At 44.5% G+C, this 19,193-nt stretch overlaps 5 protein-coding genes across 5 annotated transcripts; 3 read left to right on the plus strand and 2 right to left on the minus strand.

The window, feature by feature from the left end:
• Nucleotides 1-419: 419 nt before the first annotated feature.
• PHALS_07107 (serine threonine protein kinase) lies at nucleotides 420-2,719 on the plus strand (the record flags this gene model as incomplete). Its single annotated transcript, XM_024720517.1, has 4 exons — nucleotides 420-1,283; nucleotides 1,357-1,953; nucleotides 2,015-2,088; nucleotides 2,143-2,719. 4 exons carry the CDS (start codon nucleotides 420-422, stop codon nucleotides 2,717-2,719), a joined length of 2,112 nt encoding a protein of 703 aa, XP_024585708.1.
• A 110-nt stretch (nucleotides 2,720-2,829) lies between these two features.
• PHALS_07108 (mitogen-activated protein kinase) lies at nucleotides 2,830-4,452 on the plus strand (the record flags this gene model as incomplete). The annotated part of the gene is made up of 2 exons (XM_024720518.1): nucleotides 2,830-3,339; nucleotides 3,403-4,452. 2 exons carry the CDS (start codon nucleotides 2,830-2,832, stop codon nucleotides 4,450-4,452), a joined length of 1,560 nt encoding a protein of 519 aa, XP_024585709.1.
• Nucleotides 4,453-4,543: 91 nt separating this feature from the next.
• Nucleotides 4,544-6,034, minus strand: PHALS_07109 (uncharacterized protein; the record flags this gene model as incomplete). Its single annotated transcript, XM_024720519.1, has 1 exon — nucleotides 4,544-6,034. The coding sequence occupies one exon, from the start codon at nucleotides 6,032-6,034 to the stop codon at nucleotides 4,544-4,546; it is 1,491 nt and encodes a 496-aa protein (XP_024585710.1).
• Nucleotides 6,035-6,411: 377 nt separating this feature from the next.
• PHALS_07110 (Cobalamin synthesis protein) lies at nucleotides 6,412-7,731 on the plus strand (the record flags this gene model as incomplete). The annotated part of the gene is made up of 1 exon (XM_024720520.1): nucleotides 6,412-7,731. The coding sequence occupies one exon, from the start codon at nucleotides 6,412-6,414 to the stop codon at nucleotides 7,729-7,731; it is 1,320 nt and encodes a 439-aa protein (XP_024585711.1).
• Nucleotides 7,732-11,682: 3,951 nt separating this feature from the next.
• PHALS_07111 (uncharacterized protein) lies at nucleotides 11,683-11,969 on the minus strand (the record flags this gene model as incomplete). Its single annotated transcript, XM_024720521.1, has 2 exons — nucleotides 11,683-11,847; nucleotides 11,922-11,969. 2 exons carry the CDS (start codon nucleotides 11,967-11,969, stop codon nucleotides 11,683-11,685), a joined length of 213 nt encoding a protein of 70 aa, XP_024585712.1.
• Nucleotides 11,970-19,193: the final 7,224 nt, after the last annotated feature.

The raw sequence follows: 19,193 nt of genomic DNA on the forward strand, positions 1-19,193 counted from the left end.
CATCTACAGTGAATCTTTAATTGGTTCTGCTTTTTCACGAGAGACATCGCGAAAACGCGGATGAAAAACCGTGATTTTATTTTGCTTAAGAGAGCTTAGAAAGCTACGAATCTACAATAGATTGAATAGCTGCAAGTCATGATGTGTTTGTTTCTTTCCTGTACGGCAAACTGCAAAAACCAAAATGTCTTTTCACAGGGACTTATGCGCCAGACTTTGATAATTGTTTGACCCTATTGTCATTTAACTTACAAGTGCGACACATCCTTCAGAATGCTCTTAGAATATAGCCAACATGGTTACGTCCAGCATATGTTGAACAAAATACCTCAAGAGGACGTTTTTGGAAGCATTTATTACGCAAACGCATCTTAACAAATTGAAAAAAGCAGATTGAAAGGTCATTCTACGAAAATATCATGAAAGCACCAGAATCCGCTATTGATACGTGTTTGTACGGTTCCGTTGTGGGGATGGATAAGCTATTGGCACTGCGTTCGCATGACAATCAGTCTTCAGACTCAAATTCGATGTTTAAGCACTTAATTTGCGACGAGTGCGAGCAAAAAACGGCTCAAGTGACATGCGACGACTGTGGTCTAGTGTATTGCAGTCAATGCGACGTCCACAGACATCGTAAAGGAAAATTGCTATTACATCAACGAGTGAGAATCTTTACATTACAAACTGAAAGGCCAGAAATTGACACGACGCAAGAAGCTGAAACCTTCACTGTTACCTGGAAAAATGACGACGTGTGCAAATGGTTGAACGCTCACGATTTAACCCTTTTTGTCGAAGAAGCACAAGTCCAGCAACTTACAGGAGTGACTTTGTTATCTCCGAAGAGCTTGGAGAAGTTTCTTGATGCATCAGGAGTCAGTCGTAGCCATAAAAAAAAGCTACAAAGAGAGGTGCAAAAGCTGACAAGTTCGATACTGGAGCAGAAAGTAATCTCGGCTACGACACCTTCGCCTCCAGTGAAAAAGATGAGCACTTTACACCAAAGTGGTGGCTTTAATCTGCATGTTGATGTTGATTCTGGGGGAGCAAAGTCTTTTCCTCGACGTGGAGCGAGGTTGAAGCCGTTGGGATTGAGTCAGTTGACAATTGAAGTGAGCGATGGCGACCGGGAGATTAAATCAGCCCCAAAACGAAGCCGACAAAACGTGGAATCACTTGGATTGGATATTGCTTTAGTCAAAAAGGAAGAAAAGACAATGGCGGCATCATTTGATTTCTCGGCAACTGGTCGACTTCAGACGCAAGGCTTTGAAATTGACGTAAGGACAGTCATGACAAACCACAAATGCTTTATACACTGTGCATGTAGACTAATTGTGAATTGGATTACAGACACGGGGAATTACGAATGCTCCATTTTTAACTTCACCGCAGCATCCAGTCAGGGAGAGACACCATTCGTCTGCAAAAGATTTGATAGGTACCAAGGATTATCTGGTGCTATTGGAAGAATTAGGGCATGGAGCTGGTGGAAAGGTCTACAAAGCGTTGTATATGCCAACATTTCGACTTGTCGCAGTGAAGGTTATCCGCGTTTACGACCAGCAAAAGCGACATCAAATGGTGCGTGAACTTAAGTCATTGTACGTTAATTTCGTTCCATTAGCCACAGCCACGTTTTCGTCAACTTCTGTGGAAACAAAACAAGCTGCATGCGAAGAACTGGTGGTGTTTTACGATGCGTACACAAATCCTGAAACTGGTTCAGTATCAATTGTTCTTGAGTATATGGATGGTGGATCATTAGAAGACTATTTGCAGTCTATCAATGAAGAAGTGCAAGGTAAAAGTGATGGTTTAAGTGAGAGAGAGATTGCGAATGTAGCAGCGCGTGGCTTAAAAGGACTAGCCTTTTTACACGAACATCATCAGTTACACCGTGACATCAAGCTAAGCAACATGCTGATCAATCATAAAGGACAAGTTAAGGTGAGTCAACGAAGTTGGTAGAGGAGTTTACAGTATTGACAAAGCGATGTTTTGTCTTTAGATTTCAGACTTCGGTATCTCTCGTGACCTTGAGAGCACTTTGGCGAAAGCAACAACATTCACGGGCACGTTATTGTAAGTTACTAAGTTCTCTACAATGCTACGGATGTATTCTAACTTTGTTGTCAGATACATGGCACCGGAGCGTATCAGTGGGGGAATGTATTCGTATCCATCTGATGTTTGGTCCTTTGGCCTCGCAATAATGGCATGTGCCGTCGGTAAACTCCCAGTAACCACTAAAGATGGTTACTGGGGTGTCGTTCATGCTGTTCAAGAACAGCCATCACCGCGACTTCAGGACTTTGGTGACCAATTTTCTTCAGAATTGTGTGACTTTTTGGACCAGTGTTTGCAAAAAAATCCAATGCTGCGACCTCCTGCTTCCCATCTACTTCAACATCCTTTCATATTAAAAAATTATACACCAACGAAGCAAGCAAACATTCAAGTGAGTCGAGAGCTGCATCCACCATCGTCAAAAGCAAACGAGTGTAGTCGCAATCAAGTGCGACTTATTGCTGAGAAAGTCAAAAGTTGGTGTCGTGACCACAGTGACGCCTTACGTAAAGCTGCATCTATCCATGACGCAATCGAAACACAAAATACGTCTTGTCTTAGCAGAATTGAAGCATTAGCTAGCCAATTGCGTTTATCAGTGGATGATGTGGCGCCTCACTTTGAATTTCTGGCTGAGTTCGAATGAAAATAATTGCAATATTTTTATTGTTCTTCTGTAAATACTAAAAAGATTATTGGTAATGATGTTGTGCCACTTTCCTGCTACATCACTATATCGTATCCTTTCCAGATTCGATGGCCCAATTTCTCGTCAAGCTTCTCTTGCTAACAACAGCCACGCTAACGCTCCATGTACTACCTTTTCAGGCTGCAGATACTTCTTGTTTACCATCTGATGTATTGTGGTTGTGGAGCGGTGCGCTGACTTCTCGTTCTATTACATTTAAATTTGGGTTACGCGAGGGTTACACTTGTGTCGATTCGGACTTTGTACTGTATGCGTTCCCAGAACTGCTGGAGGGTGAGAAACGTCATTCAGTCATTACAAATTGCTCGAGTGTGGACGGAGGAGAAACAGGAGATGGGGAAGTGAGAAGTCTTTCATCTTATGACGCCCCTAACGTTAAGCAGTGTATCTTTTCCGATCTTCCACATAGTGACAGGAAATACCAATATGAGTTACGACTTCTGACAAACGATGAGATTGTGCGGAAAGGTAGTTTTACGACACCTCGAACGGAAGGGACTTCTTTTAACTATCGAGTAGTTTTTGGCTCTTGTGCTGACGAGAATTCCGATCCAGAAGTAAGAAACCATGACTGTATTTGTAAATTTGAACCTCAAATCGAAACATGTCTTCATTTGTAGATCTTTCACGAGATCAAGAACAAAAATCCATTTTTGTTTCTGCATATCGGAGATTTGCATTATCACAATATAAAGGTCAACGCTGTCGCGGCATTTCGAAACAGCTACAACTCGATCTTTGCATCACCAGCCGGTCAAGCGATGTTGGCAATGGATGTTCCGTTTGTATACATGTGGGACGACCATGATTTCGGTCCGGATAATAGCGACTCAACTGCTCCAGGACGGAATGCTTCGGTCCAAGCGTATCATGAAATGGTACCCCATTATCCATTCGGTGGAGGACGTTCTCGCTCAAATACTGTTCATCAAGCTTTTACAATTGGCCGAGTTCGGTACCTGTTAACCGATTTACGCTCAGGTCGAACTCCAAATACTGCTCCCGCTGCACCGACAAAGACGGTTCTTGGTAAAAAGCAAAAAAATTGGTTCAAGAATGAGCTTCTTCAAGCGACAAATGACCCAACTATTCGACTTATTGTGTGGGTAAATACCATGCCTTGGCTAGATGATGAGCGCAAATGGGGTCATTTTGTGCATGAACAGCAAGAGCTTGTAAATTTTATCAAAGGACATGGGCTGAACAAATGGGTACCGATTGTTATAGTGAGTGGAGACGCGCACATGTTGGCGGTGGATGACGGAAGCAATAGTCCTGGCAATATGACGGTTCTTCATGCAGCTGCTTTGGGACGACCAGGCTCAATAAAAGGAGGACCGTATAGCCATGGGGCCTTTCCAGGATCGGGGCAATACGCAGTGCTGGACGTGACTGACGATGGAGAGAAGGAAGGTAGTGTCTGTCTTTACTACAGAGGAATGAATATTTACAAGGGACAGTTAATTGAGTTCGATACATGCCATCCCGAAAACACGCCACCAGTGACGCCGTATCATCCGCCGCCAATTCCTGTCCGTGTATTGCTGCGAATGTTTAAGAAGATCAAAAAATACAAAGTGACTGCAACAATCGTGGTGATGACTTTCTTTGCGATATTTGTCAAGAGGATTAGACGTTTTCAAGCTACTGAGTCGAAAAAACGCACTTGATAAATATAGTAGAATTAGGTTTATTGAGTTAGATTGTCGGTTTGATTCGGTATAAATATGAATCAACAAAGAGATGTCATTTGTGCTGGCTTTAGCTTCCCATCACATCAGAAAGGAAGTCAATGACACCGAGTAGATGCATTAATGGCTCAAAGCCAATGGCGAATTCCACATATTGAAGCTGACAGCTTGAAGCGAAACAATAGCAAATCATAGCATCGAATGAAAGGTGTACGTGTCGTTCCAATGGTAAAGCTTTGGTCACAAAACTTGTGTCTTTATCGTCCTCTTCATCATCTGATAATGTGGATGACGACGCAAGACTTAGTCGTCTTAAGCGTCGCTTAATGGACGATTCAGAAGGTAAGAGCGACAAACACGTGGCGTTGGAAGCAATAACGTACGATTTCTTTGACATTCGGTTTGTAGCAGACAAGTGAAAGGCAAAGATTTCGCGCTGTCCATCATATGGAATTTCGAGTGGTTCACTATCATCACTGCCTCGAGCTCTTCCACCAACGGACTCGGTTGCTACGCTAGATGTGACCGCTGACAGATTGTCTTGAGCATCTGTTGCTGGTATTTTTCCATACGAAAGAAACACACGCAGTGCATACGATGTCGTATTCAAGAAAACTCCTTCTCTTTGAACAGGTAATACATATTTCGCATCACCAACTTGCAAAAGTGCATCGAATGTCCAATCTAAAGGTCGATATTGAAGTGGATTGAACAGATATAATAAATACGTGTTGCTCACCAGAGCATTCACGCACAATTCGTCTCGTTGAAGTCGGTATCTCAATGTATTATCATCAATACTAATTGTCATTCCTGATAATTCGTGTAGCTTATACGACGCGTATGTAGTCATTTCATCAATATTATCTGGAGTTTCTTGGATTGTAGTTGGTGGTGCTAATGGACGATAAATCACACCATCAATAGATGCCCAAATCTGCATCATCATGATTGACGATTGCAAAAAGTCGACATCTTCTTTATGATGAAATTTGTGCGTAACTCTTAACAATGAATTTGTGTCGAGTAAAACAGGGGCTGGAAATATCTGAAATAGCTCGCTTTCAAAGTTTAGTGAACTTCGAAGCGCTGCAACTGATGCCATAAGACCAATATGTTCATTTAATAAACCTCTTGCTTCATCCACAGATACCATCCCAATAATTTCCGAAATTTCTTGAATTGATCGGTTTATTCTTAATGAAAGGTCAAACATTCGTTTGCAGCGATTGTAAACTACGGCTCGTTCTCGGGAACACATCAGAGGAGTGCCTTTCTCAATCGTAAAGAAACGAGTTTCACCACGATTATTCATCAGGTATACTCGAGCTGTTACATGTTTTACAGCTTTGCGTTGAAATTGAGAACGTAATAGAAAACAGCGTCGCCAGTGGCGCGTGGCAAATCGTAGCTCTCCAAAACTTGCAATAGTTCGAAGACGCCATTCGGGCTCACAGATACTAGACACATCTCGCGACACTTGAGATAGTTGCTGTAGTTCTGACAACGTGCAGAAGCTTAACATGAACGGCAGCGGCGTCAAAATACAAGCATCGCCCATATGATCAAAAGTTGCCAAAAAGTTCGATTTCACACAGCTTTGGCAATAATTGAAGTCTACATTTATGTATGACAAAACGTAACTAGTTTAAGAAATTAAGTATGTCGGACGCTGTCGTTGAGCGCTACTTTCGTGACACATCTCTTATCGTGTAATCGTGTTCCACAAGAAAATTTCAGATCTGATGTAATATTTTGTGATACCTTTTACAAAATTGCTTATCATCAAGACAAAATTATGGTAGTAGAAAGTTAATTGACAGTAAATAAGGATCTCAAAATACTGACAATAAGAGCTCATATCAAGAAAAATCGAACAAAGCTTCGGGTATAAATTCGAGCTCTGCATTTCTTCTTCAAACGCAAGATACAATTGCCATGTTTCTCGGTCTACTTCTAGCAGAAACATTCGCTGACCATTATGACACTAATCCGTCTCATTTGATTGAAGTGCGGTCACCTTCACTGTCTCCTCGTAGTTTCTGGACACTCCTTGGTATTATAATCGTCATTCTAATAGTATTCTCTCTATTGCTGGCCAATGTCGTGGCGTGGTGTCTACAACTACGTCGTGAGCGTCGGATTCAGTGTAAAACAGAGGAAATATCAGTGAAATCAATTGAAAAAAAGGCCCAACCCGTACCTGTAACCATTTTAACGGGCTTCTTAGGTGCTGGAAAGACGACACTACTCAATCGTATTTTACTGACTGAAGATCAGCTGACTTACAAAATTATGGTACTGGAAAACGAGCTGGGTGCCGTGAGTATTGATCATACGTTGCTGCAAGCTGGTGGAAAGGAGGAAGACGGGATATATGTGTTACAGAATGGTTGCATGTGCTGTACGGCTCGTGGTGGCAAAGGAAAAGGAGGCGACGAATTGGAAAGAATTTTAGACTATCTGTTACAACTTGTGGAAAAACAAAAATTTGACTATCTTGTAGTCGAAACATCGGGTCTTGCAGATCCAGGACCAATCATTGAGACATTTTTAAGACTTAGAGCGTCGAGATTCCGACTTGATGCTATTGTGACGATGGTGGACTCAAAGGCGACGCAGAGACACTGGAAACAATCGAAGGAAGAGTATGACTTTCCTATTGAATTACACCGGCAAATACTCTATGCTGACATTGTGGTGATGAACAAGTTGGATTTGGCTTCCGCGGAAGAGTGTAAGCGACTTGAAAAGGCTTTGAAAAAAATTAATGAAGAAGCCAGGGTGTGTAGCTGTGTTAACGCTGATATTGACCTAAATCGAATTCTGAATGTCAACACATTTGATGCTGTGCTTTTTAATGAACAAAATGATAGCATGATGCGTGAAAAGAAAAGTGTGAAGGCGCGTGGACAACACACGGGAGGCATAAACACAATGCATTTCGAGGTTGAAAGCGACGTGGATATTGCTGCATTTGGTGAGTGGCTTTCGCAAGTGGTTGCACAATATGTGAAAGGAGCAGATGTTCTACGCATCAAAGGAGTGCTATCGGTGGCCGGAGACGCTAAAGACCGCAAATGCGTGGTACAAGGAGTACTGGATACATACACAATTGCCCCTGGAATGCTTTGGGCTGATGGAGAACAGCGAGTTTCGCGACTTGTACTTATTGGCCAAGGATTTGATCGTTCTGAATTAGAGCGCGGCTTTCAGAATTGCCTCATGAACGATAACGAGCCAAAAAAGGAACGTTAAGCGCACGTCTTGAATTATGTAGCGCAAGCTTATGAGCGGGCATCGTTTTTTTAAAGTTAAATATGATACGTTGGGTAACTCAAGTTATTGTATGCATTATGTCATGGTGAGCCGCTCAAGAATGACAATATTGCGAACACGTAGCGCCCGCAAACCAATTATTGCATTATTGTTGACTCCAATAACCTAAAACAGAAGCAAAATGAAAGTTTTATTAGCGTATCACATTTGTTGTAGAATCCAATGGACTACATGCATAACTTTGAAGTGAGATTGAGAAATACGTTGCCCTAATTTTTATACCTTTACATATGAAGCAAGCTTAATCCATATCGACGAACTAGCTCGTGTCATATTTTCTTGTAAGGTGAGGACTTGTGGTGCGACGCCGAGCAATAATGACCGCTACGACAAAAAGATCAGAACAAATGATACGTATTTTGTACGAATGAGCATCTCAGGAAAAAGTCGATAGAAATGTGGTTGCTCATTTTGCTACAAAAAGTTGTTTGTTTGCAAATGAAATATTATGTTGATATTTAGCAAAATCGCCACTATGCTCAGTTGAAAGTTGCTTTGTATTGTTTTATTACACGGCTATACCTACTCGACCCTGACTAAGATATTACATCGCTTCATTCCGCTAGGGTATTTTTTTTCTTGTACGAGTCGCCATGCCGAAGTCCTTATTGGCTGTTATCGGTAATATTTTGCATGCAGTCGACATTTCTTGCATGTTTGGTACGATTACGATTTTGTCCGCTGAGGGGCTCGAACCCGCGCCACACAACGTTAGGTCCAGAAGCATTGACCACTCCACCTACGCCACCGGGTCTTCGACACTATGCTCAGGTCTTTGCATTATAAAAACGACATATAAGCAAACTAGGTAGTTCGTTTGGAATTGGTGAGAAACCATCTCGAATGTAGTAGCCATCGAGGGAAAAGTCGTGAGTGAGCTGCGGCGAGCATGTTCTTGCCATTTTAACTTTACAGAAAATCACAAGATTGATAGAAGGTCTGACGGGCGATTTTTACCCAAATAATAACCAGAACACAACACATTAAACTCCATGTTTAGGCGAGACAAACTACTTGTGTTGGATGCCAATGTCTTTTATGCACACCAACAATGTGATATACGGCTGTGGTAGATGATGACAATATTTAGAAGCCACGCGGACGTAACAGTATCACGGCATCAGCATTGGTGCGAATCCGAATAGCTGCCGCAGAGGAAAGCCCGCTTAATTTGTTGAGCAAGAAGCCAGAAGCAAAAAGTAACAACTCTTCCCGTGCTGTCTCCAAGAGCCGCCTGAGATTCTTTCTTGGCCGCGCAAAATACCGATGCTTCACCTTCATTCTCATCCTTCCAGTGTCAAAGATAATGTACCGGTCGGGATCTCAAGACAAAGCGACGTCTTTCTCCATTGTGCCTTGTACAAAGCGCAGCTGTTTAATTTTAGCCGTCAGTGATACCAGAGTAACGGCGCGTCCTTGCAAATTCGCGACACCGTAATTAATTTGCGAGAAAACATCGTTGATATTTGCTAGCAATTTCCAACATTTCAATCACAAGGTATCAAAGCAGGTTGCTTCCTTCATGGCGAAGATGTTTGAAGTGGTCAGGTATATCTTAGCGATGTTCCAGCAACCACCGACTGACGAGGTTCATAAAAACCAAGCTTGTAATTAGTCACAAAATCAATTTTGTTGCCTTGAATGGCCGAATAATGGTGATGACTATGTGCAGTTTGTTGGGTGTTGAGTGCGTTAAATGCTGTCAGTGCAACGGTATCAATATGATGTAACAAGCACTAAACACGGATAAAGTATCCTTCGGTTACAGAATCTTGAATACGCAAATCAACGCTGGCATATTCGCCGCTCCATTTGTTAAGCATCCGATCAGCTTAGAGCAAAATGCACTAAGAACTTCTTGAACATTTTGTACATGTGTGGCTTCCTTCAAATGGGAATACGATATATGAATGTGTGTATGCTGGAAGAATCGGGTCTCAACCATCAATGACAACAGAAAATGCCCAGATATCTTTAAGAATCTCCGTGGTATTGTGGAAGGACAATTCATGCAAACAATTAGCTGCAAATAGCTCGTTTTCGTCTTCTCCACCTAGCAGCAGATTGATAACTCGACGATATCTTTGTAACTGTATGTAATGCCTATAGTTGTGGCTCCACATTTATCATGCGGTATGCTAGCTAGTATACTAAAGACTGTGACCATTCGGGCGATATTCCTGATGTTTGGTGAGGTGGTGGTGCTAGTGAAATTTTCGTGTCTGCATGGTTGTTTCTTACAGGGATGTGCTTGCATTGTCTAATAGTACTCTCAACCGAAAATAGCACAGAATTGAAACCTGACAGCTACAACGTCTTCTGATATCGGGTAATACAGATTTTAGGATTTTGTACTGTGATCTTAGCAGAGTCGACAAATGGACGTAGAAATATGCAGTAATACATTGTTTTATGTTGGTTATGCCGGATACAATGGATGGCTTGCCCGCGACATCGTCAGAAAAAAGACGGAGACACCATTGGTAGCAGTCAATTGGTGATGCCATCTGATAGGCACTTAGATTCAATACAGAATATCATAACGACCACCATCACCGTAGACTTATACACCTCTTCAACATAGATCCCATGGTCAATTTTTAGTTACATTTGGGAGCCGCAACTTCTGATCTATCTAGTGCCGCAAAGAAATTCTTATCATGTCGTCTATTCTCGACTGATAACTAACACAGCCGAGAACGGTTAAAGAAGTGGATAGGTGTATTGAGTAGATGACTTGGTTAGTTTTTGTACTGTTTTTAATTAAATCTCTTTAGTGACTGGACAAAAGTTAGGATACATCCTATAGTTTGAAATATTCTGTAAAGCGCAAAATTGTATAAAACACATTGCACTTTCGTGTAATCATGAACTTTATAAGTACTACAGTACCGCATGATTGTGGTGACAGCTAAAGCTCAAGTCGATGGATTCTACAAAAGAAATGGAAAAGTATTAGCCTAAATATACTAACCCAGAAATCGTGCCACTCTACGATGGCAGAGCAAAGTAGATACTCATTTTCTTTCTAGGCTCTAAGCTTGATTCTTGGACGGAGTATGTAAAACTAGCCTCTGCGGGTTGTATACACAAACAATTTGAGTCGAAGATTCCACTGTGTAGAGCGCATCGCAATTAGTAGCACTGGTAGTCGATCCCACGATAAAAACTCGACTCTCTGTGAAAATGGAGATGAGGTCTTGGCATACCTGTTGATGGACGACTTGGAAAGCTTGGTTAGCTTGCATCGATTGTCGGCTCCAAAGAGGTCTGGAAGAGTAAGCACAGTGGTCAGATGTGGTGGTCGCGTGCCTGGATGCATTCTCCAGCTATAAAAATGCGTCAGCGAGATATCTCCAGAGGGCTACAGCTTGAAGTTGTCGAGATCCAAGATGACACCTACCGCATTGCTTCTGATATTGAGCTCCAGTCTCTTAGAAAGGGACATTGAACATCTTTTTTTAAAGGAAGTTGGGATGGCCATAAACTTGTCCATGCTCCAGACGAAGCAACAGCACGTCGCACATGTAGTCATCAAGGTAGAGGGCAATGGACACTCATGTGCAATACCTTTATGTAAGACGTATTCCTGAAGGAAACTTTGAAGTGACATAAGTCGCAGATGTTGTTGCAGCCTCACCCATCGAGTCCGATCAGAATTCTTGTCCGCCCGTCATTGATGGTGGAAACAGGCAAAATATGGCCAGATTAAGAGCTTTTATCCCCGTAATGGCGGTAGACGTTCTCTCTGAGGCGGTTTCGTTAACAATTTCCAGGTGGCTATTTTAACGGGTTCAGCTCAAGCCCAAAATTTCCCCCTCCATCTGTTATCAGACCTGGAAGAGGTGTAAATATAAATGCAAAGTGCAATTATGTATTGCGGTCAGGATGAGGTTCATCCGGACGATCCAACAAGAAATTTTGGGACGTCTCATCTGTCAATTTCAGCTGTGCAACATCATTCAGTAACATCCATTCAAACTTTAAGTTGCAGTAGCTCATGTCAAACCTCTCTAATACTCGAAATGACTTGAACTGTTTTAAAATACACAACCGTAGCGCTGGTGATATCTACTTTTACGCAAGAAAAGAATAATTTGGCTGGCCACCAGCTCCGTAGAGCTTGCAGAGGTTTCATCCTTAGTAGGACACAACATTCGCAATTTGCAACTCCCTAGTCTTTGGCTGAGAGGTAAGAAGATTCGGTGTAACGGGGTCACACATACATTTGTATGGCATGGCTGGTCACACAAGATGATTTGACCGCACATTGGTGTGGATTACACAAGTCGGTGTAATCACACAATAAAGTGGCTACACCGTAACAAGTAGCTGCTACGTTGCAGATTGCCGGTAGTAATGCATATTAATTAGGTTTACGATATCAAACAGATATTATTATATTCATCAGGAAAAGCTAAAGTTTTAAATATCGGCGGCTATGCCGCAACTAAAACAATCAAGTACAGTTCTGATCTTGAAAAGAAAAGTCATTTACCTTGGTCAAGGTTTGCAGTGCTCTTGGAGGTAGCATATTGCGACCCGCTGCAGTCGTACTGGTTCTTGTAAAAACCGAAAGATTGGAGACCTTAGCTTAACTTTCTCTAAGCAGAGAGCTACGACAGCCCCGCTGCACTCGTACTGGTTCTTGTAAAAACCGTAAGATTGGAGACCTTAGCTTAACTTTCTCTAAGCAAAGAGCTACGACAGCCCCGCTGCACTTAGGTGCACTCGCTGTCAATCTACTCCTGAGTCGTTACGACTGATCCTCTGTGAGGATAAAGGAATACTCCTATTTGCCCCAGGGCATGCAGGACGGGCTTAAAAATCTGATGTCTCTGTTTGGCCCTGAGAGAGACGAAGATGGCTATGGCATCTGCCATGCTCCAGAACGAGAAACAGCGCGTGGCGCTAGCTATCTCCAAGCTCGGGGGCCGAGCGCGAGAATGGGCACTAACCTGCGGTGCTTTGGTGGACGCTGCGTTCCCGTCCTGGAAGGAGCTGAAGATGATGCTATTGCGAGTGTTCTCGCCGCCTAATCAGGTATATCGCGTGCAATTGCGTTATCTAGCCGCCCGACAGGGCAAGAAAAAGCTGGTGGGCTTTGTCCAAGCGTTGAGAGCTCTCATTGCCGCGATGGCAGCCGAATCACTCCCGAGGTGGTCGCATTGATCTTTATGGAAAGCCTCCGCACTGGCGTGGCCAGAATAGAAGTCATCCGTGTGCATCCGTCTTTTTTTGAAGAAGCGGTGAGCGGGACAGTTAATGCCAAAATCAGCTTTAAGTTGGCACGACTTGGTTGGAATACACATCGTCGAGTGGGCCTGAGCCAATGGATCTCAGCTATGCTGAGAAAGAGGAGGGAGTGCTCCGAGCTGCCGAGCAGCGTTTAAACACCCGACGGTTATTTGTTTGTGGAGACACCCGTTACCTTCGGACTGGTTGTTCCCTGTTCAAGGCGCGTAAAGATTCGTCGAACCGACGTGCCGCTTCTAACCATTCTGGTAAGTCGTGGGGAAACCAGACGACCCAGTAGGCGCTGGGCGCCCTAACTGAGTTCCGTTGAGCCTCAAAGGGATAGAGGGCAGTGTGGTACATCCCCGAAGAACTCCGTGCACTTTAACACGGAAAGCGTATGCAAGCCGGGCGGGCATGCAGGTCGTAAAAGCGACTATAAAGGACTTTGAAGCGCCAATACAGAGCTTTACTGATTTCGTAGTATCGGGCAGTTATGCTTCACGCTCCATGATCAAGGAAGGTCAGATGTATGCTGAGGTGCTGAAAGCGCGGTTGAGTGACACTGTCACTGTTTGTTTAGCGACAGGAACTTGTCTCGCTGTGCCAGCGGTCTCTGTGGACCTCGATGTCAAGTTTCTATACATCGATAGCGTGGAAGGCTGCTTAGTCTAAGTTTTGGATGCAATGTATGGCACGGTCGGAACACTATGAGCAATTGATTGATCGGAGTACGAAGACCTTGAGTGCTATGCGCACGTCTCCTGGTGGAGCATTGGTGAATCATGAAGCCACCTCTGCTAGGAAGCAGAGAATAAACTGTAAGGTAATGCCGATAAGTGCATTTTCGGCGCGAGAAAATTCGTTTTAGACTGGTTCATAGGGAAGCGTGGCCTTCGAGCGGATCCAAGGCCATTGTGGACTGGCCGGGTCCAAAGAACTAAAAAGACTTGCGTAAATGGTTTGACCTCGCCAACTACTTGCACAAGTATAGCGCAAATTATGCGGATATGGCAAGGCCATTGTCGAATCTCCTAAAGAAGATGCAGAACGGTGTTGGAACACCGAGCATCGGAAAGATTTTGACAGGGTCAAAGACAGCCTCCTTCATGCACCAATACTGACGTTGCCAGACTCCGATCGTCCTTTTAGTGGCAGTTGTGACGCTTCGGACTTTGCCATTGGCTGTGTACAGCTGCAAGCAGACGCCGAGGAGCGAGATCGGGTGATCGCATTCGCATCTCGCCAGCTCAAGGTTGCGGAGAGGAATTGCCCAGTCCACGACAATAAATTACTTGCGATGAAGTATGTACTTGTCAAGTTCAGGATGCGACTGCTTGGCTCAAAGCCATTTGTGATCTACACGAATCATGCGTCATTACGCACGGCGACTCAGTCGCCTCACCCTTCGCAGAGGATGGCCAGGTGGCTCTCATTCTTTGTCATATATAACTTTGAGGTGTTTTATAAGCCCGGAAAGCAGAATGCTTTGGCTGATGCGTTGTCACGCAGACCGGGTTATGAGCTTGCGCATGTCACGACGGTGACGTCGTCAAGGACGAATTTGATCCGCGCTGCATACGAGGGTGACAGTATGTGTGTAGCGTTGCTACAGGCACTCAGAAACAAGAGATTCTTGGTAGAAGCCGGACGGCCATAAGCTCAGCTCAAGCTATGCCCTGTGCTGCTGTGGTCGTAGACTAACCCCTGTGAGAGACCACAGAGTTTGCGGGAGCGTGACAAATTGTTACATATGTCGAGGGCGACAATATGCAGGAGGTTTGGCGTCGCGCCTTGAGTTTGGCCAACTCAATTTTAAGAGGGCGCTATTCGCGCATGTCCACTTCTTTGTGGCTTCGCTGTAAGTTAGACTGCGAAGGAACGTTTCCAGTGCCGCTGCATCCATCGCTCAGAGAGCTCCTCATCATCTGCAGCGGTTTCGCCATTAGCGAGCGTCACAGGAATGGTCCGCTTTGCGGGTACAGGAGCACCTCCTTTTTGAGCTCGAAGGCGAGCGTAATGTTGATCCATTGAGAATTTTGAGAGACCAAATAGCGAACTCGGAGCGCATTTCGTTGGTCAAGATCAGCTTGTTTAGTGTCCGGGGGTCCAATCACGTAGCCGCCCAACGATTAAGTGATCGTGTTCCTCGCTTCTGCAGTGGAATCCGCCGAGCGGTGGCAGCATTCCACACGAGGTGATTTGGAATGATACCACTTCTCCCGAAAGTCAAGAGATCGGGAAGCAGACACGGTGTTTGCAAGGTTTGGGCTCAAACCGCGGCGCTGGTACACCTCGCCCTCTTATTCTTCCCATCCTGAGCTTGAAGTATTCGACTCGTAGTCGACTTCCTCTAGATCCTCGACGAATTAAACCATCGCCCAGGGTGGGCGCGGCGTGCGGTCGGGAGTAGACATTGCGTCTGCGTCCTTGGTCGTGCGACCCTGTCGCTGACAATGCGCGGCGCGATGCTCAGTAATTGAGAACATGAGCTGCGCTTTTCTTGAAACCTCGGACGAACTGTTTGGAATTGCACCGCGTGCAGGAGACAAAGAAGGGCTCTGCCCGCGGGCGTTCTCGGAACCACTGAGGCTGGGTGTATTCCGCGTCCTCGGCACAGGGCTTATTGAGCAGAGAGTTTGTGATGAATTTACTGGTAATATTGAGGTGTCTTAGACACCCGAGCGTCGTTCAAGGCGACAGTTGAACGTGACTGCACGTGTTCACAATCTTGAATGGGGAGAGTGTAATGGTGTTTCACGTACCCTGGTATGAAGGGTGTGGCTCACACAAGAAGATGTGGTCACACAATGGTGTGAACTATACAAGATGATGTGACCACACAATTGTGTAGCTTAACTTTAAAGGACAAGTAGATATACATACAATTAGATTTTTATAATCTTGCTCGGATTAATCTGTCAATGGAACAATGGCAGAAAATTCAGCGCGAGGGGTGGGATAGCTTTCTCTATAAATTAACAAGAACCTATACGGTGTTGCTCAGGTTAGTGTACAAAATATGACGGCGAAAAATTAAAAAAAAACGATCGCATCGAAAAATCTAGGGGAGTCTACAAGAATTTGCTGTTTCATATGAAACGATGGGTCTAGATCTGAAATGATTTTCTAAGAGTCGCATCAAATCATCCAATGCACCACCTCGTGACTCCATTTTGGCCTGTGATCGCATTTATGGAAAGTATTAATATTGTTCTAACGCCACATTACGCCGAGTTAGAGTTTTCATCCTTGATTGAGATAGAATTTATATGCTATCAAAATTCACGACGCGATGACAGGAGGCCAACCACGCATGTCGCTCCATAATAGATGAGAGCGTCATATCATACAGCTGGTTGTAAGAACCATTTAATGATTTCCACAACAGTGACTCATTTCACAAGAACAGTGTGAAGTTTCTTCTGTACGAAGCACGAGGCGGTTTTGGTGAGAAAATGGATGATTTGGAGGGGCTAGTAATGCCACAAACACTATCGAGTACACCAGCGACGGTCATCCGGCTGGTGTTGCCGCTATTCATGTCCAGAATCGTGCCGATCTTGCGGCTTCTGCTGGGAAAGGCCGCATAATCGTGCAGAGAAACTCTGATGTGGAGAAATACATGATGTAAAGGCGAGCAGCGTTCGATCGTCTGCGTTTGTATTAAGCTTATCACTTATACAGCTAAGTGTGTTGAATATGGTTTGCGTAGCTCCGATGTGGGCTTTATAGCTGCGGCACCAGACTATGAGGCGTCACTAATGCTCTTGCCAGTCCTCGTGACATGACCATCCCTTCTAGAGCATTCTGCGTGAGAATCTCTCCGTCCTAGTACATAGCGCTTTAATAGTGTTCTCAATGGCAGACTTATTTCTTATGATTGACGAGCTCATCTCCTCCTCCGGTACCTGTCGTAACATTTTTGATGACATCAGCGTCTTGAAACTACTTGTCTATATCGCCGAAAAATAATTTCTTCAGCACCAAGCTGGGTTTTACAGAAGAAAGTAAGGAGAGATCTACAGTCCCCAAAGCTATACCGATCAGAAAACTTACGCTGATCCTCATCGACACTCACCCATTGTATTTCACTAACCCGCATGGTAAGAACGTCACACGGTAGTGCTAGCTCAGCTAAACCATCAGAAGGATGAGCCAACACCCCCCTAAACGCTAAGTCCCTATTTTGCTTCTGGCGACTCCTAGTTGCACTTCGACACCAAAGGCTCTGACATGGGAGACTGTGATATCCAGTCGCCTCTACTCTCCCTCGGTCTTGACATAAGGGACACTAGCTTACAGCTGTCCTTTTCTGACCCATCAGAGATAAACTGTAGGGATGAAGGCATTCAGTCGATACTTGGCGTATTATCCCGTAAACGCGGCTTTCAAATACTTCTGCTTACTGAGCTCTACTAGAGGAACCTATCGATATCATTGCCATCCATTTAAGATCACCCCATGTTCTGCACTGAAACCATCACAGCGTTGTGTTCACGCCAAAGCGCTTTTGCTTCCGATAGAGGCAGCTTCGTGACTCGACACATTTCCACATAGCTTACAGCTGATCTTTCTGTCCCATCAAAGATAAATTGTGGTAGTCATGTCATTCAGTCGATTTTTGCGGCCTCATCATTGACCGTGGCTAGCTGCCACTTCTGCTCACTGAGCTCTACTCGACATTTCGCAAAAGCATTGCTATCCGTTTCAGACAATCCCGTGACCTGCACCAAAACTTTCATAGCGTCGTGCTTGCGCCAAAACGTTTTGCTTCGGGGTAGTGGTAGGATGATGACTCACCACGCTTTCAAAGGGAAAGAAGTGCGTGGAATCGACATTTTTCGATTTCCGTCGACTCATGATACATGGCGTTCTAGCCGCGCCATACCCAGGATGAGATAGTATCTCGAATCAATGTCCACGACTAGACGACGTCACGCTGTCAGTGTCATCGAACTTGACTTTGAGGGTTTACCACAACAGCCGACACGTATACCAGTGTAACCGACACAAGAAGCATCCGCATTCTGCAGGTCTTCGCGTACGGTCAGCTGTTTCGACAGTCGCCCATCATCAGGGCTACAAATCCGAAACGTTTATCTAGCCATGAACTATAAGACTAACTTCACGACAAAGTAACTTCATCCAAAGCAGGATTCTCTTATTAGAAGCTCTACGATGCCCAATAGAGCCCAGTTCTTTCCAAGTAGGCCGCTCTTCTCCTACCGGTCTGGACGTAGCCAGGAAGGGGTCCGTCGAATCTTCTTGCGTGGGGACTGAACCCTTTATCCGAGATCGAGTGGGTATATAATGCGCAGTTGTCTAGTATCTCCACAGAAAAAACTTATACGAGTACCGTGATGCAACTCACCAGGTAAGAAACCTCTCTGGATCCTCGACATCACTGATGTTCATCGCTTCTGGCACATTCGAAAAGCTTCTTTTCTGTCGGATTCTCGCTATGGAGGGAGTGATTTTGCCTTCAGCGCTACACCCTCTACATTCTCAAAGAAGAAGTGTGGACGCGGAAGCTATTGGTGCGAGCACCACCATTCAGATATTCGGATTCGTGAAGATGATTACCATCATCGCCTCCAGAAGAGGATCTGACATCATTGTGGTGATAGAAGCTCATCGATTAGGACATTGTACGCTAAGCTGCACCTATATTGACGGGTATACAAAAACCTTCAAACGCATCCAAATAAGTTCTGCCGTAGAAACACCCGCGACAATCGCTTTCACTTGATAAGAATGTCTTTTTTCCCGAGACATTGCACTTTTGTTCCGTTTCACGTGCGCAGCTTTCGAGGTTGATGACTGCAAGCGCGGAACGCTGATACTCCCCTTAAAGCACGGTCATATATATAGCCCTCTCAATTTTTCTCGGCCAGAGGTAGATAGATTCCTCGCCCCAACCCTCAAAGAACTGGATGCTTGACATTAGTGTTCGCACGGTGTGTGTCATCAATTCTCCCACCAATGCCTAGTTGGGAGACTCGTGAAGGTGTCTTACCCGAGCAAGCGTTTTGTAATAGCTGGTGTACGCTTCAGGCAAGCGAAATCACACGTGGCCTTTGGTCGCCAACTTTCTACTTGGTTGGGATTAACGATAGATATAAGCTGCTTAGCTGGTATACTTG

This window comes from Plasmopara halstedii (assembly GCF_900000015.1).
Source record: "Plasmopara halstedii genome assembly, contig: Scaffold_3060, whole genome shotgun sequence".
NCBI classification, from domain to species: domain Eukaryota; phylum Oomycota; class Peronosporomycetes; order Peronosporales; family Peronosporaceae; genus Plasmopara; species Plasmopara halstedii.